The 24,934-nt window shown below is 45.6% G+C and overlaps 1 protein-coding gene and 1 pseudogene across 1 annotated transcript in view; both read left to right on the forward strand.

The window, feature by feature from the left end:
* The window catches only part of TRPC7 (transient receptor potential cation channel subfamily C member 7), a 131,452-nt gene that overhangs the window by 63,141 nt on the left and 43,377 nt on the right, over positions 1–24,934 (forward strand). The window contains exons 4-5 of the mRNA XM_037059541.1: positions 11,929–12,093; positions 20,426–20,642. Of these exons, the coding sequence (XP_036915436.1) occupies positions 11,929–12,093; positions 20,426–20,642 (382 nt within the window). The remainder of the gene's footprint in view (positions 1–11,928; positions 12,094–20,425; positions 20,643–24,934) is intronic.
* Positions 3,309–3,468, forward strand: LOC118996236 (uncharacterized; annotated as a pseudogene).

A 24,934-nucleotide genomic window follows, 5' to 3' on the forward strand; every position in this document is an offset into this window, starting at 1 on the left:
CCATCAAATAAAAATAAAATACGTTACACATATAATAAAATTACATTATAATATAAATCTGTAGGAGAAAAAATTTTAAAATTATTTTTTAAAATAACAGAAAAGTAAAATGTAGCATGATTGTAAATAGTAAAGTGTATCAAATACATTATTGTTGAGTTATTATATGCTCATTTTTCTCTGCAGGAAAAGGTGGAGAATTTGGAATCAGAAAGAGAAAGTTATATATAAACTCTAAATATTTCCCTCTGACTCCTTCATCTGCCACTAACCTAATATTTTATTCAATAATTTGAGAAATCTTTTTGAAAAATATATGACCCCCCTACCCTATTGCTTACCACTAGCTCCATCAACCTAGGACTACAATTGTTGCGCTAGTTGGAAGCTGTGTTTTATGTTTCAGAAAAGCATTTCCAGCCTCTCTTTGCCTTCTTTTGTTCAATTAAGTGTAGATGCAGACTTCCGCTATCAACATCAATACCTCTGGATCCACATGCTCCTAGGTGATAAAGTCTTTGAACTAGAGTAAAAGCTAGTCTTCCAAGAAAAACTTTACTGTTATTGATCAATTTCTTTCTCTACTTAAGAACCATGAAAACTATAGATGACTACTCTGTAAGTGTGCACACTTTTGACTGATTACAAATTTTAATATATAGTAGACTTCTGGCCAAGATGGAGGCATAGGTAGACACACTGTGCCTTCTCACACAACCAAAATTAAGGACAACAAAAACTTAGAAACAAAACACCAGAACTGACAATTGAAATATATGCGACAACCATTCATCCAGACCTGTAAGAGGGGCAGAGTCAGTGGCCCACAGAGAGGGCAGTGGCTGGCGGACCCAGGCACGCAGTGGCAATGAGCAGACCCAGTGAGGTGGTGCAAGGCCACAGGCTGACCACGGACATATATTCCCCATATTCGTGTGCAGATAAACCAGGTGAAAACGGGCAGCAAGACAGACTGCGCAACCCAAGGCCCTAGCACCAGGAAATAAAGCCTAAAAGCACCGACCGAAAACACTTGTGGGGGTTGAAGTGCCAGGAGAGACTCCCAGCCTCACAGAATTCAGTGGAGAGACCCACAGGATCCTAGAACATACACAAGCCCACCCACCAGGGAACCAGCACCAGAAGGGCCCAGTTTGCTTGTGGGAAACGGCAGAAGGGACTGAACTCTGAGAGAGAGCAGACCAAATGCCACAGTTCCCTCTCTGACCCCGCCCCTACATACAGCGTCACAACACAGCCACTGGGTTGCTCTGCCCTGGTGAATACCTGAGGCCCCGCCCCTTAGAACAACCAAAAAATGGCTCAGAAGGAAGAACAGATCAAAGCCCCAGAGCCAATACATCTAAGCGACCAAGAGATAGCCAACCTATCACATGTACAGTTCAAAATACTGGTGATCAAGATGCTCACAGAACTGGTTGATTTGGGTTGCAAATTAGATGAAAAAATGAAGGCTACCCTAAGGGAAATAAAGGAAAATGCACAGGGAACCAATAGTGATGGGAAGGAAACTGGGTCTCAAATCAATGGAGTAGACCAGAAGGTAGAAAGAAACAACCAAATAGAAAAGAATGAAGAAACAAGAATTCAAAAAATTGAGGAGAGGCTTGGGAAACTCCAGGACATCTTTAAACATTCAAACATCCAAATTATAAGGGTACCAGAAGGAGAAGAGGAAGAGCAACAAGTGGAAAATTGATTTGAACAAGTAATAAAGGAGAACTTCCCCAATCTGGCAAAGGAAAGAGACTTCCAGAAAGTCCAGGAAGCTCAGAGAATCCCAAAGAAGGTGGACCCAAGAAGGAACACACCAAGGCACATCATAATTACATTAGCCAAGATTAAAATGAAGGAGAAAATTCTAGAAGCAGCAAGAGAAAAGGAAACAATTACCTACAAAGGAGTTCCCATAAGACTGTCAGTGGATTTCTCAAAAGAGACCTTAGAGGCAAGAAGGGGCTGGAAAGAAGTATTCCAAGTCATGAAAGGCAAGGACTTACAGCCAAGATTTCTCTATCCAGCAAAGCTTTCCTTTAGAATGGAAGGGCAGATAAAGTACTTCTCAGATAAGGTCAAGTTCAAGGAGTTCATCATCACCAAGCCCTTGTTATATGAAATGTTAAAGGGACTTATCTAAGAAAAAGAAGATAAAAGTATGAATAGTGAAAGGACAGCAAACTCAGAGTTATTAACAACCACACCTAAAACAAAAGCAAACTAAGCGGAAAGCTAAATCAGGATCAGAGCCACAGAAACAGAGATCACATGGAGGGTTAGCAACAGGGGAGTGAGAGGAGGAGAGGGGGGGAAGGTACAGAGAATAAGTAGTATAGATAATAGGTAGAAAACAGGGGGAGGGCAAGAATAGTATGGGATATAAAAACTAAAGAACTTATGACACATGGACATGAACCAAAGGGGGGAATGTGGGTGGGACGGGGTGTGCAGGGTGGAGGGGAGTGAAGCAGGGGGAATGGGACAACTGTAACTGCATAATCGATAAATATATTAAAATTTTTTAAATATATAACTTCTTGGACAGGGCTTAAGATATAAATGATTTATGGGTCTAACTTTTATTACAGAAATAAAATATTATATTAAAAAAAACAGTATTTTGGCATTTAAAAATTGAACCATAAGCCCCAAACTGGAACTGCATTTTCTGAACCCTTGAAACCCTAAGTGACCATGAGTCACTCCGTCATCATTAAGATCATTTCATAGAGGGAGAAACTGAGGCCTGAGAAGCTAAGCTACTCTGCCCCTCACTAGTCAGTAGTAGAGCCAAGGCTGGCACCCAGGCAGGCTGACGCTAGAGCCTGTGCATATTCTACAACCCCATGAATCTCTGCACCCAAAGGAGAGTACCACCACCTGGGAAAGTCTACAGAGGGTTATAGATCCAACTTGGGAACATTATGGAGGAAGTTGGCAAGAGGCCTGGGATCCTAATAGGTTCTTCACTAAAGCATTCTTTTGGCTGGAGCCTGTACTTTTCAAAGCCGCAAATCTGGATGTAATTGGCCTCCACATTAACCGGGTTCCTGGCCAAGTGGTGACCAGGCGGTTGAGCCATGGCTGAGTCAGCAGCGGTGCAGGAGGGGGGCCAGGTTTCACCTTTAAAGTGACGACTCACTCCTTTAGGAAGACGAAGTGGTCAAGGGACTGGCTGTGAGCCCTTCCCCTTGCATATTCCTGATTCTCGTCTCCACCGGGACTTGGCTGCCCACTGGCAGGCACGCAGAGAAATGAGAGTTCTAACGGCATTTTAAAATGTGAGGTGTAGCTTTGCGCAGTGGCAGTATCGTAGCCAATGAGGTTTATGTGAGGTGCGATTATTGCTAATTAAAATGTGAGGTGTCCCGGCCTCTGTGGGCTTGGAGAAGTCACTGTGGTCCCCCGTCCTTTGGTGTATCTGCCTCATTTTAAACCTGCCTTGTGGAAATACCGAGTAACAGTAGAAAATATTGTCCTTCAAGTCAGACTGGCCTGGATTCAAGCCCAGACTTTGTCACAATCACCTCTGTGATTGTAGGCAAGTTACTTAATTTCTCTCTCATGCTTCCATATTTAAAATAGGGATATAACAATACCTATCTCAATAAACTGATGTGAGGGTTAAACAATGTAGTGACTATTAATCATGAAGCCTGGCACAGAACAGATACTCAATAAACATTAGCTACTCATTGTAATGATGATAATAATTACTGTAATGATAAAAATATTCTCTGGAGTTATGTCAGTTTACAGTGGTAATCATATACATAGATATTAAATAATCTTCATTAATCTAAAAGATGACCCTCAAAGCCTACTGTAACCTCACATTTTTCTTCTCCTCCATAAGAAAACAAGAGTCTGGTTTAGGTTCATCACTTCTCCCTGTCTTCCCTCTAGTAAACATATGAGACCCTGAGTAATAGAGGATTTGTTTTATTTAGAAATTATTCTGGGGAAATAAGTCACAGAGAAAATCATGAAGCAAATCTTAGAGGCTTTGGAAGAGCATGCAATTTATCACTCAACAGGTGTTTCCTGAGCACCTATTATGTGCAAAACATAAGGCTACAGACTCTTGGAGATGTAAAGACAGTTGAAACTTAAAAACAGCAAAAGATATCAGATGTAAACACACAGTAGTACAGCTATTTGCAACCTGACCACGAGCCATGGTTGCCAAGTGAGTGGGCTATAAGACTAGGACCCAAAGGAGTCCAAGACCTTTCAGGGAGCTGAGGGACTCAGGAAGACTTGATGACAGAGAAAGTTAAGTCTTAAAGCCTGTCCATGATTGAGCCAGAGAGAAGCAGGATAAGTCAGCCCTGAACACAAGCAGGGGTAGGGCCACATAGGCCCTTTTTGGGAACAGCACATGGAGCAGTTTGGCTGGAGGGGAAGGCTCAGAAATGTGAGTGGTTGAAGATAATCCAAGAAGGTCTGTTAGAAGCTGCTTCCACTTCCTCTCTGGTTTCGGGCTAGGGCAGAGCCCCACACAGGGCACTGAGAGTCACTGCCCAAGTGCCAGAGCAGAGGCAGCATCTGGAACCAGCTAGCAGCTCACTCTGAGGCCACACTGGGACTGTGGTCATGCTACTATAGCCAGACTGGAAAATGAGTCACCTGGTCAGCACCTGCCGGGCTCAGTGTGATATATAGCAGAGCCCCTGGTAAGCGCTGGAAAACCACTTAGCATTGGCCTCCAGGAGGACCAACCAAGGCCCCTGCCATTCTACCTGCCCTCTGGAAATGGCTCACCCACGGCTCTAAAAATCCAGCGCCATTTGTTTGGATACCTGCACTCTAAACACTGAAGCGTATGTTGGTTCACGAACAACTGTCTTCATCATAAAATCACTCTTTCTCTGGCAAGAGAGAAGCTGCTGAGTCCTCAAAGCAACTTACCAAATGGAAGTTTGCTTAGTTTGAGGTGGGAAAGAGTTTTCATGTCCTGCTGTCCCTGAGAAACAGGAAGAGAGCTGTCTTTGAGAACAGAGCAAGCAACTCAACTGAATGCATGCCATCAAGTCTCCGTGGGAGTGGAGAACCTTCTGAAGTGCTCACCTCGCTTGCTCCCCAGTAGACGTCCAGAATGACTCCGTGAGCAGCTGCCTGGCAGGTCCTCCAGCTGTGGCAATAACTAAAAAGCATGCCAGGGTTGGTCGGGCTTATGGGTGCACAAAGGGAAGAGAAGGTAAGGAAGGCTGGAATCGACTGAGAAACATCTGTACAGGCATCCAAATAGAATCTCCTAGCAAGAAAGGGAGTGTTTGAAAGACACTGGGTGTCCAGAAAATGGAGAACTTTGAAGGTGGTGCTGCAAATAGGTGAGGAGAGGGAAGCAGTGCGCCAAGGCAACGTGTACAAAACAAAGAAGCCAAAATCCCCTTGAGCTCAGTGCCGATCCCTATCCCCCTCCTCAGCCCAGTTTTTGAGCAATCCCGTCAGATAATGGTGTGATTTTTTTTCCTGGTAAGTTCCTTCAACTCCTAGATCAATAGTCTGTGGGAATGAAGTTGTTATTGTTTTCCAATCTAGCACTTCTACAGTAAAAATAAATTCAGTGCAGACATGAATGCAGTCCTTTACCTATTCATCATGTCTCTAAGAAAGCAAGCAACTTTCAGCCTCTTGTAGCTACGTGCCTCTTCCAGATGTGGTGACACGGCCAGGGTGCTGCCACACCATGGGACGATGCGTAAGGAGCCACCCTGGTCCTACAGATGGTACCAGGTTTGCAGTCTGAGCATAGAGGACTTCCAGCTGCGCCACTTCCTCATTCAGACAATACTGCCTGAGAACCCACTCACTGCACACCACAGGAGGACTACGGGGCCTCCAGGAGTTCTCTCTCCAGTAGAGGATCACACGGGCATATAACTTGGATAAAAGGGAGACACTAAGAGTCGCATGAGATAAGAGAAGGTAGGGTAAGCTTTCATGGAAGGGATAGTTATTGAGCTGGACAAAACTTGGATATATGGAAATAAGAAAGGAAGCATCACAGGTAGCAAGAGATGCCTTGAGCAGAGGCTCAGAGATGGTCAGGCTCTGGGCAGGTTCTGAGAACAGCTTTTCTGGAGTTTGGCCAGAGATTAGGGATGGGAAGGAAAAGAGCAGGGATCAAGCTGGAGCAGCAGCTGGAAGTCAGGTTCAAAACTCTATCGCCTTTGCTCTGTTCTCTTCTTCTTTTACTTTCCTTCATTCCCTTTCACTTGCTTCCTTTCTCCCCAACTGAAATCCCCTCCTCCATCCAGACCTCAATCCCTCCATCGATCCCAAACAGTGCAAAGGGAGTGAACGTGGGGTTAGCATAGAACTTGCACTGCTGTGGACAAGGAAGGCAGAGACCAACTGTCCTCCCCAACAGCACACCGCCCATGGCCACAGGGTGAAAGGAGACGCCCAGAACACTGGCTCCTACGGAGCATCCCTGTGGCACATCTGAAATCTGCAGGCTCACAGAGATGCCTTCTTGCTTGGCAAAGAGAATGAGACAGTGATGACCCAGAAAAGATGCAGGAAACTTCAGCTGGGAGAGGCAGTGTAAGGAGCAGGTGAAAATGTCCACTCTGGAGACAGATCTGAACAGTTGCAGCACCACCAGCTTCAAAACAGCCATAATCATACCCACTTTATTGTGTAATGTGGATTAAATGAGAAATAATGTGCTAAGCACAGGGCCTGATCCATATGAGTGCTCAATAAATGTTTGGTTTTTATTGTTTGTTTTAAACAAAGAACTAAGACCAGGAAGGGCTGAAGTCCAAGCCAGTGAAATCAAGAGAATTCCAGAGGGAGCTCACTGGAATGGGAAGCACCACTGAACCCAATCTCAGGAGATGCTCTGAACAGGAAATTCACATGGACCATCCACACTAAGTAAAACCACTTGATGACTGGCAAAGTGCCTGTCTCCCTAAAATATAAATGTAAACATTTCTGTAAGCAAATGCTGGTGATGAGCCAAGTAGATGATCTTAACCATAGTCACATCAGAGATCAGGCCTTTGATGGTTTATCTGTATAAAAGAAAGTCATTTTCCCTATAAGCACTGGATTTCATAAATTTTCCTCCGGCTAAGTTATTCTTCAACTTACCAAATCATGCACTGCCATGTTACTCTGTAAAAGAGGCCTAGAGTGTCAGAGAGAAAAATCCATGCTTAAGGGCTATGGATCACACAGCCTCAAAGCCTCTGAGCTCAAATGTAGCCCTGCTTCCCCCAAAACAGGGGGAAAATGGAGGGGGCATCAAAGAGGGAGGAGAAGTGCCTTGGCAGGTCCAGTAACCTGAGCTGCTCTCACCAATGGAGGGTTCCATCACCAGGGGCAGCTAACAGACTTCACAGCAGCCAGGACAGCCCCAGCAGAGACCAGCCCACTCAGAGCTACCTGCCTGGGGAAATCCGGCTGCACCTTCAGTGGAGGATAAAGAAGCAGCTACTGGATAGAGTGGCCTACAGGCAGTGGCCTAACCCTCCTGGTTAGGCTACAAAATCCTTTCCAAAGGCACTAACACTTCAAGAAACTGTGTACTAAAACCACATGGAGGTCAGAACAAAGAGTACAGCTGTAAGGAATGAAAGAGAGAAAAAGAGGAAGAGAGGGAAAAATAGGAAAGGAAAGTTATGGGCTCATTTTTATTCATCATATACTAATACAGTGCTTTCTATTTGCCAGATTCTAGTCTAAGCACCTTACAAAAACTCAGTTAATCCTCATTTTTTACCTCATTTTAGAGGGGGTCATAGAAGAGGGGAACTCAGCACAGAAAGGCCAATGACCTAAGAGCACATGGCCAGCATGTGGCAGGGCCAGGACTGGAACCTAGGCAGCCTTGCACCAGTCTGTGCACTTAATGAACCCCCATCAGGAAAGTCTTAGACCCTGTTGTAATGTGAGTATCTGGCCCAGGGTATTACTACCCCGTCAAACCACCCTGAAAATACTCAACAGTTACTCATGGAATGTTTATAGCTCTTCTATTGTTATTTAATAATTATCTATTCTTAAAATATCACATATTTGCCTATGAATATATTTAAAGCAGAGAAAGAGTGGAAGAAATGGGTTTCCTTTGGCCCATCAATAAATTAAAAGCAAAGTTAACAGCCAATATTTGGCTAGTATGCCCAAGAGTTCCCATAGGCCACCACTAGAGTCACTATGCCACCGGCGGCAGGCAGGAACAAGAAATTTAGGTGAGATGTTATCACAAAACCTAGCTTTGTGTAGAAATGTTGTCATAGTAATCGTGAAGGCTGGTCAAACACACCACCAGGAGAATGGGCTTGGGATGGATTCAAGAACTAGCGGCCACACAAATTCTGGCCCCTCTGACTCTCAGGACATGTTTTCCGGTCTGGCTCACCCACTAGTGTCCTTCTCCATTGTGGGGACTTCTGCCTCTGAGCATCCTCTTGTATCTTTGCAATTCAACTTCTCTTAGCTCTGCCCTGCCCCCTGCCCAGTTCTCTGGACAGTCCATCCCAGTGGTGGACGTGGCTAGATTTATATTCCCTTAAGACATGGGTGGCAAACACAAAGCCCGCAGGCCAAATCCGGCCCTCCACCTCGTTTTATGGGACCCAGCACCTTGTTTCTACCCAGTGGCAGCTCCCAGCTTCTTGCCCCTAGTTAAGGAGTAGTTACATTTTTACAATCCTAAAATGACATTCAGTCCTTTGAAGGCAACCCGACAAGGCTGATGTGTTCCCCAGTGAAAATAGTTTGGCGCCCTTGCCTTAATAGGCTGCTCAGTGCTGTGTAAGCCACCCACCTTAACAGGCTCTCAGTAGGCCACCACACACACCCTGCTATAAAGAACATGAATCATGTCATTGGGAAAACTGAGGTGGTTACATCAGTTCTTCCCTAGAATAACTTTCATAAAAGTGTACCATTATCTCGGTCCAGATGTTTTAGGGGCAGGAATGGCCTGGGCAACGCTCTTTGTGTCACCCAGCCTTTGATCATCCCACCCTTTTGTGAGCTAGCAGGCCCAAGACAATCACGATTTTCTGAGTTCCCGTTTTATGTAGCTGTGTGCTTTTCTTCCATCAGAGCCTCTCTGACCCTGCTTCTGAAGATCCTCCTGCTGCCCCTGCCCCCAAGAGTCCTTCCTGCCTTTGTTCCCTGGCAAACTGCCCTCTGGTTAGGGTGTTCTTTGTGTCCTGATGGTGTGTCTCCTGTCACTGTCATCCTCCCTGGTTCAGGGATGGTATTTCTCTGTGCTTCGAAGCACAGTAGAAAAAACCCTTTGATATACACTGAGCCATACGTCACGAAGCAGTCTTCGAAGGCCTGCCACAAATACAGAAAAGTGCCCATACAAAAAGAAACAATCACTGGGCCTCAGCTATTGGAAAAGCTGCTGCCAGCTTTCTGGGAGCATTGTGGTATAAAATCTGGCTACAAATAAATAGCCTGCTTGGGGCTAGGCTGTTTTGTTATGGAGGGAAAAAGCAGCTGTGGAAAATAACAAAGATCTGACCAGGGAAGGGCAGAGCCTTAGAGAGCTCCTCGTGTTAGTGGGGACCACTGCCTTCCTCCAAGGCAGGCGAGGGCAAGTGGAAATGGTTCCCACATATTCTCTCAGAACCTCCTCCCCTCCAGCTCCGCTACCCAGTCAGTTGTGCTGCCGCGTCTGCAGGAGGCAGCAGAAGCAGCACGGATGGACTCTCCCAGACACATGGAGGCCAATGGAGGGAATGAGGACAGGAGTCCTGCCAGAGCAGCTCCAGTGCAGGGGCCTCACGGCCAGCCACATGGTCTTCTGCCATTTCGTGGGCATATGTCCCACCTCCTAGTTGGACTGTGATTTCTCCACAGCAAGGCCACTGCAGCACCCAGCAAAGGCTGACTATTGACAAGCGAAACTGACTGCCTCCCACACCCACCCGCCACCTGTCTGCAGGACCGGTCTCATGACCAGGCTCCCAGAATTACTGAAACATCCACATGCCTGTCTTGCATGCTCCTCCTTGCTGTGAGCCGGGAAGGATACAGGAAACAGGAAGCATATTGCTTGCTGGTCCAGGGTCCCTATCTAGTCCAGGAGAATCCTTTGCTCTCTTCTTAGAGGTTGCTATGAATAACACTAGCCAAAAAGCCTTGTTTGCAGCTAATGTTTGAATTACAGAATTATTGGGTGCTACTGGGAGGCCAAATAAATCTTTGATAGTGACCTTACATGTCATTTGCCTGCTGCTGTGAGTTCCCAGAAACTGGAAACAAGAACGTGCTGCCATCTGCACCGAGAATTTTTTTAAATAGCTTTATTTAAACTGTTCTTGGGTGGGGGGCGGGCAGGGTTGGGAATATAAGACAGAAACCTGTACTTGAACAAGAATTAAATAAAAATTATATTAAAAATTAAAAAAAATTAAATAAAATAAATAAACTGTTCTTATAATGAAGAGGGAATGTTTCGTATTTCCCAGGAATCACTGTTCATGCAAATGAGATGAAAACTGGCATGCTATGCTCCAGAGTGGTCAGATGGAAAGCCAGCCCCTTTGAGGAATGCTCGTCTATCTGCTCTCGCTCATGGGTCCCAGCTCCTATGGCACATGGCTACCCTGAGCAGGGCCAGAGAGCAGGGTGACCAAAGCAAATAATGGCTTTCTCCTGCCCAGGGGGAAAATGAGCAAATCAGTGTGATTTTCTTAAAAGTAAACTGTATTCCCATAACTCTTCTTGAGTATTTGCCTATTACCAGTTTGTACTGGCCAGGACTCAGGATCGACTAACAATTGGTCGAGTAGCACCAAGTATTTGCAGAAAAAAGAAATGTGTGGTCACAGCTCAATTTGCTGGATCCAGGAGGAAAAGGTGAATCCAGGGGTGTCTCGTGGACCATGTGGGCAGCATGGAGCTGGGCTCCAGTGATGGTCAGACACTAGCTGAGCCTTTTCTACACAATTGCATTCTTCTTTTTCTCCTTTTAACTGGTGTGTTTTGCTACTTAGTCCACACAGTGGAAGATGTCTGCCCAGATCTCCCAAGGTTACATATTAACACCCTGGAGAGAAAACCTGATGTGCCAGTGTAAGTCAGGACTCCACCCCTAGTCCAATAAGCTCGATCCAGAGAGCTGAGGTCAACAGTACAAAGTGGCCACAAGATGTCTACCATGTAACCTGGGCATCAGGGCAGGGCGGTCTCAAGCGAGAGCGGAGGTGGTGAAAAGCTACTGCATGGGGGACACGTGTCAGTGCTCCAGCATGCCACAGAGAGCCCCCAGGACCCAAGGCTGGCACCACCGAAATCCAGTGGGGAAACACTGAGCAGTTTTAACACATCCTCCAGACGCACCACAAGCACCTTTTCTTGCACTGCATAGGAACAGAGAGACGGGACACCTTCTACAACATCTCATGTCATCTTGTAAGACAATGCGACAGACTCTGTCCTGCAGATGACAACACTGAGGCTCAGAGAGGTGAAGCAGCTGGCCAAAGGTCACGTGGCTAGTACATGGTAAAACAAAATTCAAATCGATGTGGGACTCCAAAGCCCCATTTGTGCTCCATCCATTCTTCCACAGTGATCCCCAAATGAACTCCACCCAGGGATAAGTGTCCTTCACTGGAGATGAGCATTCACCTAGAAGCTGGCTGTCATTTGCTGTGGCTGAGACTTCTCCAAGACCCTCACTTTGCCAAGCACTGATGCAGCTAGTCCTGTGAGGACTCTGGCCTCAGCACAGAGACCCCCAGGATCCCCAAGTCAGAAGGGCCCAGCAGGTACCTGACCCAGGTGCTCCTGTTCTGATACACAGACCACGCCCCCAGATGGAACATTCCAGCCCCAAGCTACCACAAGTCGTATACTGTTCAAGTGCTACTGATGCCACTTCCTGTTCGCATTTTGTGTTTTGTTTTTGTTCTGTTTTTACAGTTCGTTGCTCATCCTAACTGTCAGCAGCAATTGCTCACCATGTGGTATGAAAATCTCTCAGGCTTACGTCAACAGTCTATCGCTGTGAAATTCCTGGCTGTCTTTGGAGTCTCCCTAGGCCTCCCTTTTCTCGCCGTAGCCTATTGGATTGCTCCGTGCAGCAAGGTACAGACTGTTTAAGGCGCACCTCTTTGTGGTTCTTTTCTCTTACTTAGCGTGATCAAAGTCCATTTTGTTCAAATAAGCAGTAATCATTTCCCACATTTAAAGAAAATAGCTCTGAGATACATAGCACAAGTAGAAAATCACATTAGAGAGAAAAACTTGAAGATCTACTTTCTTTTAACCATCATTTTAAAAAAGAGAGCGAGAAAGAGGAATGATAAAATGGGAAATTTTAAATATGGGCGACAGTCTGACCAATAACAGATCAGAGAGGGGATAAAGACACTTTTCCTCCTCTCATCACGCAATGTTTTACACTCGTCCTCCAAACCCACAGCAACAGCAATCGTAATAATAGTAAGAGGAATGCCCCGCACTTATCGAGTACGTCCCTTTTGCCAAGTAAGCCCTTGTCGTGGAATGCGCTCCGCATTCCACTCCCTCAGTTACATGATGCCACACACCCTTAGTGAAGCGGATTCAGAAAAGAGGGAAAACCGGCAGGCTGAGAGTCAAACACAGCTCATACGGGACCTCGGCTTTCCTGACTGGGTTCTGGCCCACAGACAGCTAATTAGGTCACGAAAAGGAAAAAGACAAAAAGAGAAGAGCTGAAAAGGTACAAAGCCGGGCTCTTTTCTCACGAGGAAGGGAAAGTGTCTGATGTCCCCTGATGACGAAAGCAGTGGAACGGGCAGGTCCCAAGCTGCCACACACACGCTGCCATCCCTACAGCCCAGCGACCTGATTTAAAGCCACAAAGAGCACCAGCAGGCATTCCAGCTGCACGCAAGCATTAGCGCCTGTAAGACCAAACCATGCAAAAATGTTGAAATATGTTTCATGAGTTAAGAAGGTCATTAAAGGTTCCAAAGCTGCATTTACCTAGAGATATATTTAAAAAGGAATTTAGCTTAAGTAATCAACATTCAGTAGAGGAAATACGACTACAGGGAGATTAGTTCCACAAAAATGTGATCAGCTAATGCAGTTAATAAAAGTTTCATCAGTGAATGTATCCTCTTGTCAACTCTGCCAAGAGGGAACTCACGCCAGGCTGGTGGGCACTGAACTTCAGGGCTGCTGATGAGGTCACCAAACCAGGCAGGCAATTAACTGACCGCCTTGGAGTGGGACGGGTGTCACAGAGGAGGGTTAGGACTCAAACTCCTTCTTCCACAGAATGGTATTAAAAATAAAAGTCCTCGCACTGAGTATCTGTGGCGCTCAACCTTACCGCCACTGAGGATTTTGTTTCCATGCCAACCTACCATGACACGGATTTCCCAAACGATACCTGTGTAGACAAATGCAATTCTTCCTGTCCTTCACTATGAGGTGAAAAAAGCAGAGTGAGTGAAAACAAAACTAACAAGATTTAAAGCTGGATTAGAGCTGGTCATTGGTTTTAGGCATAGGCTGTCACACTAGAATTACCTAGTCTGTGCTGCAAATTAGGTCATTGCCTTCACCCAGAGCCTACATGGATGGGGGAACTTCCTCCATACTCTCTGAGCCCCAGACTAATTCTACATGCAATCATTAACATAGCCACCACTTGGTGGAGAAAACACCGCCAATCCTCACTTTCACTGTAAAACTAAGTGTGACAGCTTCCAGGAAACAGGGACTAGCCAACATTCGCAAATTGGTTTGCCTCTGCCTGCCTGAGGAAACACCTACAAAGAAATGATACTCCAGGGCCAACTTTTTAGTAGGTCTGAAAAAAAGAATCTTCGCCAAAATCATGCAGATATGATAGAGGGGCAGTATGTGTGTAAGGAGGAGGGGATTTTGGGCTTTCTTGGGGCTAAGTAAATCCAGGAGACTGACGCCACTGTGGAAATAGGGGTCAGATGTATAGCAGTCCTCTGGAACATTCTAGAAGAAATGTCTGCAGGAAAGTTTAGCCCCATAGTTGGGACTTCCTCTCCTCTGTTCAGGTGTACATCTGATTGATATCTGTTGCTCCTGGAACCTCCAATAAGACTTAGAAACAGAGCACCCAAGATAAACCACCTGGTCCTTAAGCCAGGTGTCTGTGGTTTCTGTGTGCTTTCTGGGCTCTAGGTCCAAGTTCGCTGCAGAGGAGTGTGTGTCCAGAGCTGAGTGACAAGTCTTAGTCTATGGCATGAAACAATTTTTGAAAGCAATGCTCCTTCTGAGGAAAGATTCTCTCATTAAAAAGTCTGTCAAGCCCTGGCTAGTATGGCTCAGTGGATTGAGTGCCAGCCTGTAAACCAAAAGGTCACCGGTTCAATTCTGGGTTGGAGCACATGCCTGGGTCACAGACCAGGTCCCCCAGTTGGGGGCAGGAGAGAGGTAACTGATCAATGTTTCTCTCATACATCCATGTTTCTCTCCCTCTTTCCCTGTCCCTTCCCTTCTCTCTGAAAAAAGAATTAAAACTTGTAAAAGTTTGTCAAACTTGCTCTGAGGTAGCCAAAAGACAGATAAAATTATCAAGATATGTTTACTCTTGCCCTTCACCACCTAAAAAGAAATCTTTTCAAATTTGGCAGAGATTGTATTACAAAGGGGTCATGCCTTCCCTGTGAAGAAACCAGCCCTCTCCAGAGGCCCCTGGTGCCCGAATGCAATGCCCCCCACAAGGAGCGGCACTGTGGGAGCTCTGTCAGCGCGTCAGCACCCCTCCTCCCAGGGGTTGCTGCCTTTGTATCTGTCTAGTAATTCTATGGAAAGAACAATGTCATTCCAGCAAGTCCATGTTCTGACAACCCTATTCCACCTTCCTCAAGGAAATTAGACCCTGACATTCTGTGATAAATGCATTCACAAAATCTTACTGCTAAACCTCATCAGCCAGCCACTGTCTATCAATGTCTAACCAGTGCTGAGATCTCTGCTTCCAACCTAATGGTGCATTCACTGCCTAAGTTGCTGTCACCACCGAGGGACACCAAAATAACCTGATCAGCCTGCCAAAATCACCTCACCACTTATTTCCTATTGAGTTTCCCAGGCTGTAGATCCTACTTTTACCCAAGTTCAAAGGGTCTCTAGGAAAGACAATACAAGGTTAAGGGCGTCCACACAAGTTCAGCTCACTGACATGGTGGTTGAAGAGGATGACCACGTCACAGACGTGTACACATGGTGCTCACTGCCGGTCAGGAGCATAGACAGGTTTGCCAGCATCCGTAAACAGAATAGTGAATTTTTTAAATAACTTCCATTGTAAACACCAACATGGGTGGGGTCAGGCAGCCTCTGAGGGGCCAGTGGGCTCAACCACATGGATGCCCTCAGACGGTATTTCCTAGACAGCGCTCAGCAAGGGCCCCGTTGCCAAAGGTCTTTGTGATGGATTAGGCTGCTTTCCATCCTCTGCTGTTCTGCTCTGATTCACAGTTTAGGCTGTTCGCCTGTTCAGGCTGTTCGCCTGTTCAGGCCTGACAGCTGAAAGGACAGCAGTCATGTTCAAGGGCTCGGTGTCTGTAGAGCAGGTAGACTAAAGCAGAAGTCAGCATCACGTATGTGCTGAGGAACTACCCAAGTCCTAATCACAAAAGTACGAGAGGGGAAGCCGACTTCCTTTGTTATCTGTTACCGTGCGCTGTTCCACAGCCCTTATAAACTAATCCCAGGACTCGGGAAGGGAGAACTGTCAACAACTTTAGACTCCCACCTGATATCTCTATAATGTGCAACCTGTCAGTACTTACCGCCACCTAACTCTTGCTTGCAGAAATATCAGCGTTAGTCATTGCCCCCAACCCTCAGCCCCAGCCCAAACAGAAACATCTGGTCAGGAAGGCAAGGGCGATTCCACAGTTTTTGAAGAGTCCTGCTTTGCCTTTCCAAAGCTACAATAGTTTGACACACGCGGTCCAGGGCCAGCTGGGAGAGAAAAGAGCCTCCAAAGGCCTCTGCATCTCCCTCATTTGTCGCTACCGGAGAGCCACACTAGGTTTAAAGAAAATCATGATGCAATTTTTGAAGCATTGCCATGGATGGGGAGATTTGTGCCAGGAAACAGAGCATTTTTTACTCTTTTGTTACAAAAGCTCCTGCCCTCAAATCCAAAAAGAGAGTCCATCCCGTTACCCTGCTAGCACCGGATTTGAGAGTGCCAGGAGGCTGATCGCTTTCATACCTAGCCCAGCCCGAGACCAGCAACACTCTCCCCATCTCTGCATCTATTCCTACCACAGGGTTCAGCCTGTCTCTCCCCACTGGAAAACCAACTGTGAGGGGAAGGACCCACTCGTACAGCCTGTTTCATCTCCATCGCCCCCAGAGCCCAGAATCATGCTGCACACAGTGTCCTAGGAGGGCGTGTGACATAAATACTAAGGACTCCCTCCCTCTGAAAACCCTTGCATGTGAGCTTTTCAGGAGTGAGCCAAGCTCCTTTTAAGTTTCCCCTTAGAGAAACTGCCGGAGGCCATCCAGTGTGACACAGACTTACCGAGCACTTCCTCTGTGCCAGGCGCCATTCTGCTGCACAGCAGCATGTTAAGTAAGTCATTCCTTATGCCAACCCTGTACACTAAGTGCTATTTTATTTTACACCAGTTTTACAGGTGAAGAAACTGAGACACACAGGGATTAAGTAACCTGCCAAAAAACTATGGTGCTGTGATTTAAATGAAAACTCTCTGGCTTCAGAGACCTGACCTTAACCACTTCACACATGTACATGCACACATGCAGGCAACATGCACACGCACCATTTTCCCACCCAGGTACACCAGCTGCATTACAACCTGAATGTAAACATCTTAGCTGCTGACTAATTGACTTTCGAATGGACCTGATCAAGATCTTTAGAGTCCGCAAGACTTTCTAGGGGGAGGAATAAAACCACCATGAAAAACTCCACTCCTTCCTTTTCTCTCCCTGGAAGCCCGCCCTGTGAAACCCCACTCTGACTCAGCACCTCTGCAGCCCCCCGACGACAGGCGATTCCCACGGTAATTAGGAAGACCCTGATTAGAAACTCCTAGGGAACACTCCCCACCCCTGAAGAAAGAAGATTCCTAAGCCCTAGGTTAGATATTTTGAATAACATTTTTGGGGAGCGTTCTGAGGCAACTACCCCTAATTTAACTAAATCTCTCTAAAATCTGAGAACTACTCCGGCCTTGAAGATGTTTCTTGTTGGAACACTTGATCCAAAGTTTGTCCCATTCAGCTTTCCAACTTGCACACTTAGCCCTTGCTTGAGGCCACTGGCACTTGGCAACGAGTAAGGGTGGCATTTGGAGATAGGAACTCTGGTGGCACAGACGGCCTGTGGGCCCCACTGCTGCCCCGGCCTACTGTGCGGGCACTCAGGCACCAGGTCATTAGGCACTTACACCTGGGGTCACGGTGAAGAGCCCAGCGCCATGGACCATGGAGGTGTGCCAACCATAAAAGCTGGTGCCCCGCGCTGCGGGTTCAGAAATGCAGCTCATCTAGAGCTAATTCAAGAGTGCTACTCGGTTATTCTTGTACATTGCCAAAGTGAAAGAACAGTGCCTAGAAAAGTTCGGGGTGAGGCAGACTTAGCTACTACCAGCTTGGATTTCCTGATGTGTCCTTAGCTCAGATGGCCCGAGTAATGACAGAGCTGCTGACAGATGGTTCTGCACTCCAGGCAGAGTGGGCCACTACACCTCCTGAAGCTCCACCTTCGCTCTTTACACCTGGGCCGTTACCTGACACAGCTCTGGAGAGTCCCCAGCTCAGAGCTGCTGGCAAACATCAGTTGACTTTTCTCCTTTCTTTTGGTTCACCTGGTGGCCTTGTGAAAGGAGGTTTTCCCAAGTGTAACTTGCTTCAAAAATTACCTTTGTGAGACAAATAAAGAACATCATAGAAAAAGAAAAAGAAAGAAACCATTGAAATAATTTGATCTCATCTGACCTGGATCACAGTTTTACCAGTTAAAAAGAGGCATCCAAGCCCAAAAGAAAAGTAGGCAAGAGCATCAATTCCTAACCTCACTTTTTCTCCCTGCGGCCTAGATCAAGTGGGACCTGAGCCCAAGACAAACTTCCAAATCATAACAGAGCCTTATCAGGCTTTTTTCTTATGGTTTGCTGTAGATACAGCAATTGTTAACAGATGCATCTTGCCAGAAAATAACAACTTGAAAGAACGAACACAAGAGCATTAAAGTCCTCAAACCAGTTTTTCCAGGGAATTCCCAGGAAGCGCTTGGGTACAGGCGCATGCTGATTCCTATAATCAGCTGCTGCACCCAGGTGAGAAGACAGAGAATTATCCCCACGTCCTCATCCAGGTAGTTACCAGAAGGTACAATGCTACGATGCTACACAGAAACCAGTGATAAAGGGTGGGGGACACTTAGCCATCATCCCTTAACAGCTGTGTCTATCACTGTGTTCCCGTCTTTGTTGGGATATTTCTGGGGTCCTGCCAGGACATCAGGACATACCAGAGCTGGTATCCCTCCCCCTCTCCTCAGCCCACCCTCTCCCATGACCCACTTCCCACTCTGCAGTCACTCTCCCTCTTCCCTCAGTTCTCACCACTACCCCAACAAGGACAATGCGACAAGAAACAATGTGACAACTACTCAAGGGTATCTCCTGGATACACCAAAGTGTCCCAGCATCCTCAGTGGGATACAGGGCACCAAGATGCCAACATAGTCACCAAAATATGGAAGAATTCAAACTTGCTACTTGAAAGCATATAAATCCAAATGAGACATAATTTAATTCCATTTTTGCTGAATTTATGTGAAATATTTTATTTGCCCTTATATTAATCTCTGAATTCTGAATTTAGCCAATCTACTTATGGCCAAAAACAATGGAACATCCCTACTTTGTAAATAGTAAAGTTAAAGTATAATGATATTATTTTGTAAATAATAAAGTTAAAGTTTCCATTACAGGGGAAAGTCACCCCTGAAATGTCTGTGGGCCCCCGGGGTTTCCAGTAAACATCTTTTCCCATTCCTGAAGTTACTCTAGTGCCATACGACAATCTGGTGATGCAAATGAATCCCAATAAGTATTTTCCAGCACAAGCAAGGTTCCCAACATCTGGACTTGAAATGCAGTTTTTCAGAAAAGATAAAAACTATCTTTTAAAAATTTTCAGTAGGTAGGTTCTATGGCATGAGCATCATAATAAATCACATGACACTAATAACTAGGGTAATTAATGTGGGTGATTACCATGCGGAAGCACTTTATCAAGCCATCTGACTTACAGCTGCCAGGAGGGAAGTTTTACCTGAAGCCCGGCAGCAGGGTGCTCTGCCTCGGGGGCGGCGGTTCACAACGGGACTCGGAAAGAGGCCGTATGTGGACCACAACTAACCAGTCCCCGGCTATGGTGAACGTCTGCCCTGAGAAGAGACCGAGCTACAGAAAACACTGCCTTCTTTGCCCTGGTCTTCTCAGGACACCTGGGGGAGGGGTGCAACTTGGTACTTAGACCAGGGTGACCACAGCGACCTGGAAGAGCCGAGTGAGTTCATCAGTAGGGCTCAGCAAATACTCGCTGTGCAGCCCCGCGTTAGTCCTCAAAGATTTAGTCCTTGAGTGGTCTCGGGATGCCATGCCAGGAATAGAGAAGAGGTGGCCAATATGCGTCCCCACCCAGGGCAGCCCCTGGGTCACCCCGGGCTCACACAGAACCACCACACAGGGAAAGCCTGGGCGCGCTGAAGTGCGCTACCACAGCAGGTGCGGTCTGCTCACGTGCTGCCAGGAGATTAGAGTTCTTAGAAGAAGAAAGTCCTATATGTCTTATAACTAAATAACCTCAGAATTAAAAACGAAATAAAAAGGGAAATTATGAAATATTTAATAACTGAACATCAATGAAAAAATACACATCAAGATTTATGGGAACATAGGTAAAGCAGCACCTAGCAGGAAACGTACATTTACCAGATGCAACAAACACCGAGAACAAATCATGTAGGCATAAAATTCAAGAAAATGAACAAAAGAGTATATACGGTAGGGACCAATTTTTTTCCTAAATCCTGAGCACCATTGAGACACACTTCTTTCCCCCATATTTGAAGGGCACGAAGTTCACACACACAGGGCCGGGGGAACCTACGCCATCAGAGTGCACAATGACGGCACGTCAGTGGGTTCTACTGCTTCCTACGTCCACACTAACTCCTGTACACGGGGAAAGTGGAGTCTCCAGGAAATAGCCTTGGTCAAGCGGCATCTCACATAAAAATGCAAGAGAAAATGTTACCTGGGTTCAGTCAGCAGCTCCTGTCCAACACCTGACCCAACTTTTGGCAAAAGCAATGTTTAAAGAGAGAGATGTGCGCCCACCTAAGTGTCCAGTTTAACATGTCTTGTACATATTTTGTCTCCAGCTAGGACGGACCCTGAGGAGCCCTTTCATGAAATTTGTAGCCCATGCAGTGTCTTTTACAATCTTCTTGGGATTATTAGTTGTGAATGCATCAGACCGCTTCGAAGGTGTCAAAACCCTGCCCAATGAAACTTTCACAGACTACCCAAAGCAAATCTTCAGAGTGAAAACCACGCAGTTCTCCTGGACAGAAATGCTCATCATGAAGTGGGTGTTAGGTAAGCAAGTCCTCTATCTTCCATTCTCTCCTCCCTCATTATAAAAGGACACTTCTAAATTCTGACCTCTGAACTCCTCCCTCTCCTCTCAAGTGCACTCTTAACAGACAAAACGGTGAGTGGGTGGCCAACAGGGGCGTTGAAGCCAGCTTCTGCACGGGCTGGTGTATGGGACATGGACCTGTAGCAGAAATCCTAACTCTGAAAAGAGGTGTCAGGAGAAACCTGTTACGTGCTTGTCATCACGTGTGTACTGAAAGTGATTCGAAAGTGGCTTTGCATGTAAAAACATACCCTTTTGCTCATTTAAATACAGCTTCCTGGAAGCTCAGGAAACCTAGTTGTGTGCTTCTGAAAAAGTATAAAATTACACAGCTAAAAGATACTTTTGTTACCATCAAATACTGCTGTGTATAGAATCTTGATGATTAAAATGAATCTAAAAGGTCAGGAGAAGATGATTTCCGCACCGTCTGTGTAACGAACGAAGTGGGGCTGTCAAACCCATGTCTGTGGTGACACTCTGTGCTGCCAGGTCAGCCCCTGGAATTGCCAAGGAAACTGTCCTCGTTCCCATGGACTGACTAGCTGAGAGAGGCCGTCTCACTTCTGCCCAACTCACAGAAACTATTACTAGTAGAATACAAGCAAGACAAAATATAACTGGCCATGGCTAAAACTGTACATGACAAAGTGTGTTCTAGATTTTTCTAACATCAAAAACTTCAAAATTAACTTTAAAAAAAACAAACCTACTAGGGAAAACATGAAAAATTGCAAAACCTATAGTGGTATTGTATACAATCAATACCTGATCAATAAATAGTAAGATTTAGCTATCACCAAAAACACAACAAAAGACAAGGCAACCCTTATACACCATCGGTGGGATTGTACACTGGTGCAGTCACTGTGGAAAATAATATGGAGGTTCTCCAGGAAAACTAGAAACAGAACTACCATATGACCCAGCAATCCCACTTCTGGGTATTCATCCAAAGAAATCAAAAACACCCCTAATTTCAAAAGATACATGCGCCCCTATATTCGCTGTAGCATTTTTTAAACCACCAAGATAGGGAAACAATAGGAGGTTCCATGAAAAGCTAGATGGATAAAGAAGATGTGGTGTTGTGTGTATACAATGAAATGCTATTCAGCCACTACAGAAGAATGAAGTCTTGCAACTTGTGACAACACGGACAGATCTAAAGGGTATGGTGCTGAGTGAAACAAGTAAGACAGAGAAAGACAAATACCATATGATTTTACTCATATGTGCAATCTAAAACAAACAAAACTAAACAGAAACAGACTCACAGATACAAAGAACAAACTGATGGTTGTCAGATGGGAAGAGGGTGGGGATGGTGGGTGATAAGGATGACGGACTAGGAAGTACAAACCGCAGGTTATAAAGCAGTCACGGGATGTGACGCACGGCCCAGAGAATACAGCCAGTAACACCATAGTAACGGCACAGGGTGCCAGGTGGTCATCAGAATCAATCATGGAGATCACTTCACGAGGTACATAAATACCTAATCATGATGTTGTATACCTGAAACTAACACATTATTACATGTCAACTATAATTAAAAATAAATTTTAAAATAAATTGCAGGTTTATATCAGAAAGATATGAATTTTATGAGAATGTTTTGAGTAAAACAAAACTGAAGGTAGAAAAGACTGGAAAAATTTAACTATGCAGTAAATTTGATCAACTAATGAAACTGCACTTCTGATATCTACCCCAGCCCATATTTGCTTTCATGACAAAATTTCAATATTGTTATAACTTTTATTACATTTATATTCACAAACTTTGAGTCGAAATGTATTCAGGATCAGTGTGCCATCAACTTCAAAATCACAACAGAACAAACGTACAAAAGAGTCTAACGCCTGACCTATGCTAATTAAACAACCTGGCCTGAGAGAGCCACAAGAGCTGAACCACTGGAGTCTCCTACAGAACAGGGGTCCCCAAGCCCCAGGCCGCAGACAGGCCCCAGGCCGCAGACAGGCCCCAGGCCGCAGCCTGCTTAGAACCAGGCCGCCCTCCTGTCTCCTCCATGCCCAGCCACAGCGGGCTAGCGAGTGAAGCTCGCCTGAGCTCAGCCTCCTGTCCCCCCACACCACCCAGTCTCCCATGGAACTTCCCGGGTTTGTAATCACCGGCAAGTCCATAACCAGAGGCTCATTTAGTGGAGTTGCTTGGCATTAAAGTTGGAAAGGGACATAAAGCCTGTTGCAAATTGAGTTCTGTGTCCTCATTTCCCCAATTCAGTCTATCCCAATTCTCACTCGGCACTTTGCATGGACTGAATAGTTATGTTCCCAAAAATTCATGTTATAATTCTAATCCCAAGGTGATGGTATCAGAAGGTAGTAGGGCCTCTGGGTCACAACAGTGGAGCCCTCATGAACAGGGTGGGTACCCTTACAAGAGAGACCCCAGAGAGCTCTCGCCCTCGCTCTGCCCCGTGAGGGAACAACAAGCTGTGCGCCACCAGACACAGGGTCCTCGCCAGAACCGCGAGATGATAGCACCCTGATCTTGGACTTCTAACCTCCAGAACTTAGAGAAATAAACTCTGCTGTTTATAAGCAAGCCACTTAGTCTGGGGTACTCTGTTGCAACAACCAAAACTAAGACACAGCCTTATCAAAAACCTCACATGTTGCATTCATGGATAAAACCTAAAATGATGACAGCACCCATCAGCCACTCACCCATTTCCCAATGCTCCCAGAGGTCAATGGCTCCTGCTGAACTACAGGGTCCTCCTAGCCACACAGGTCTCCTCCTGTATGTCAGAGCATCTCCCCCAAAAAGGGATACATCTATAGTGGCAGGGAGTCACACTTTTATAGCCTGGTCCCAGCTTCTTCCCATCAAAGCACAGTGGAGTTGTCAAAATTATTACATAAGAAGTATTTTGGAGTGGAGGACTTACTCCTCATTACCTATTACCTATTAACATTTCAGACAGGAGAAAGAGTCTAACTACTTCTTCTTACACGAATATTTTTTAAACTTTTAATTATAAATAATTGAAGGATGCCAAGAGGAGAGTATAATGAACCCCATGGCCTGTCTCTCATCTTCATCAGTGAGCCAGTCCTGGCCAGCCTTTGTTCCACTGAAACCCCCCCACTCCCTTCTCAACACTGAAGTCGTTGAAGCAAATCCCAGGAATCATAAAATTTTACCTATAAACCTTGTGTATCACTAAAAGAAAAGGTCTCTCCTTTTTTTCAATTTTCTGTTTCCAGTTCACTGACATTTTTTCTGCATTATCCAGCATTTTAATCTCCAATCAGTAAATTTTTCTCTTCAAATATATTTTTCAATCCTATAATTCTACCTGGTTCTCTTTTATAGCTTTCATTTCCTTCCTTCCTTGCATTTCCCTTTAGTCCTTGAAAATATTGTACACATCTACAGTAACTGTTATAAAGTCCTTGCCTCCTAATTCCATCATCTCTGTTACTTCTGGATTTATTTCTACTACTAATCTTTCTCCTGATGAGGATCAAACCTGTGTCAGCAGTTTTCAACTGAATGATAGGCACTTCCCGTGTTATGTTATTGAGCATCTAGACTTTACTGTCTTCCTGTAAAGAGTGGTTGGCTTTATTCTCACAAGCTGTTGAATTTCTTGCAGATGAGTTGGGTCTTTTTCAAGCTTTCTTAGAGCAGATCGGAGCAGCTTTACCATAAGCATTGCTTGTCCTTACACTGCAGAGACACGTGCCTGGGGTGGTCGGCACTCACACACCTCCCCACACTGGGCCAGCTCTGCAAACCACCCGGCTCTAGGCACCCTGGCCATGTTAGAATGCTACTCTGCGTTCGTGACCTAGTGTTCAGGAAACATTCAAAAGGACGCTCTGTAAATTTCTGGACTTTTTTTGTGTTTGTTCTTGGTTTTGTCTTTTGTGATTTTGCATAGTAGCCCTCTCTCTGGAACTCTGCCATAAAATATCTAATCGCCTCAGCCCTCCTGAACTCTACTCTAATCTCTCTCTTCAACTCACCGGGACCCCTTCTATGCTTCTCGGAACCCTCTGCACATGCTGCAGACTGGAATGTGCCCCCAAAAGAAAAACGGGGTGAACGTGTGGCTTACCTCATTTGCTTCCCTTTACTTAAGGATCACAGGGCTGTGGCGTTTCCAATGTCTGAAAACAGTTTCTTTGTTTCGGTTTGTGACTCCATGGTGGCTGGTAATAGAAATCAGGACTTTTTCTAAAACAGAACCACAAACATAAAAGAAAATGAA

This window comes from Sturnira hondurensis, unplaced genomic scaffold (genome assembly GCF_014824575.4).
Source record: "Sturnira hondurensis isolate 20B ecotype Veracruz unplaced genomic scaffold, ASM1482457v3 Scaffold0011178, whole genome shotgun sequence".
In the NCBI taxonomy this organism is placed as follows: domain Eukaryota; kingdom Metazoa; phylum Chordata; class Mammalia; order Chiroptera; family Phyllostomidae; genus Sturnira; species Sturnira hondurensis.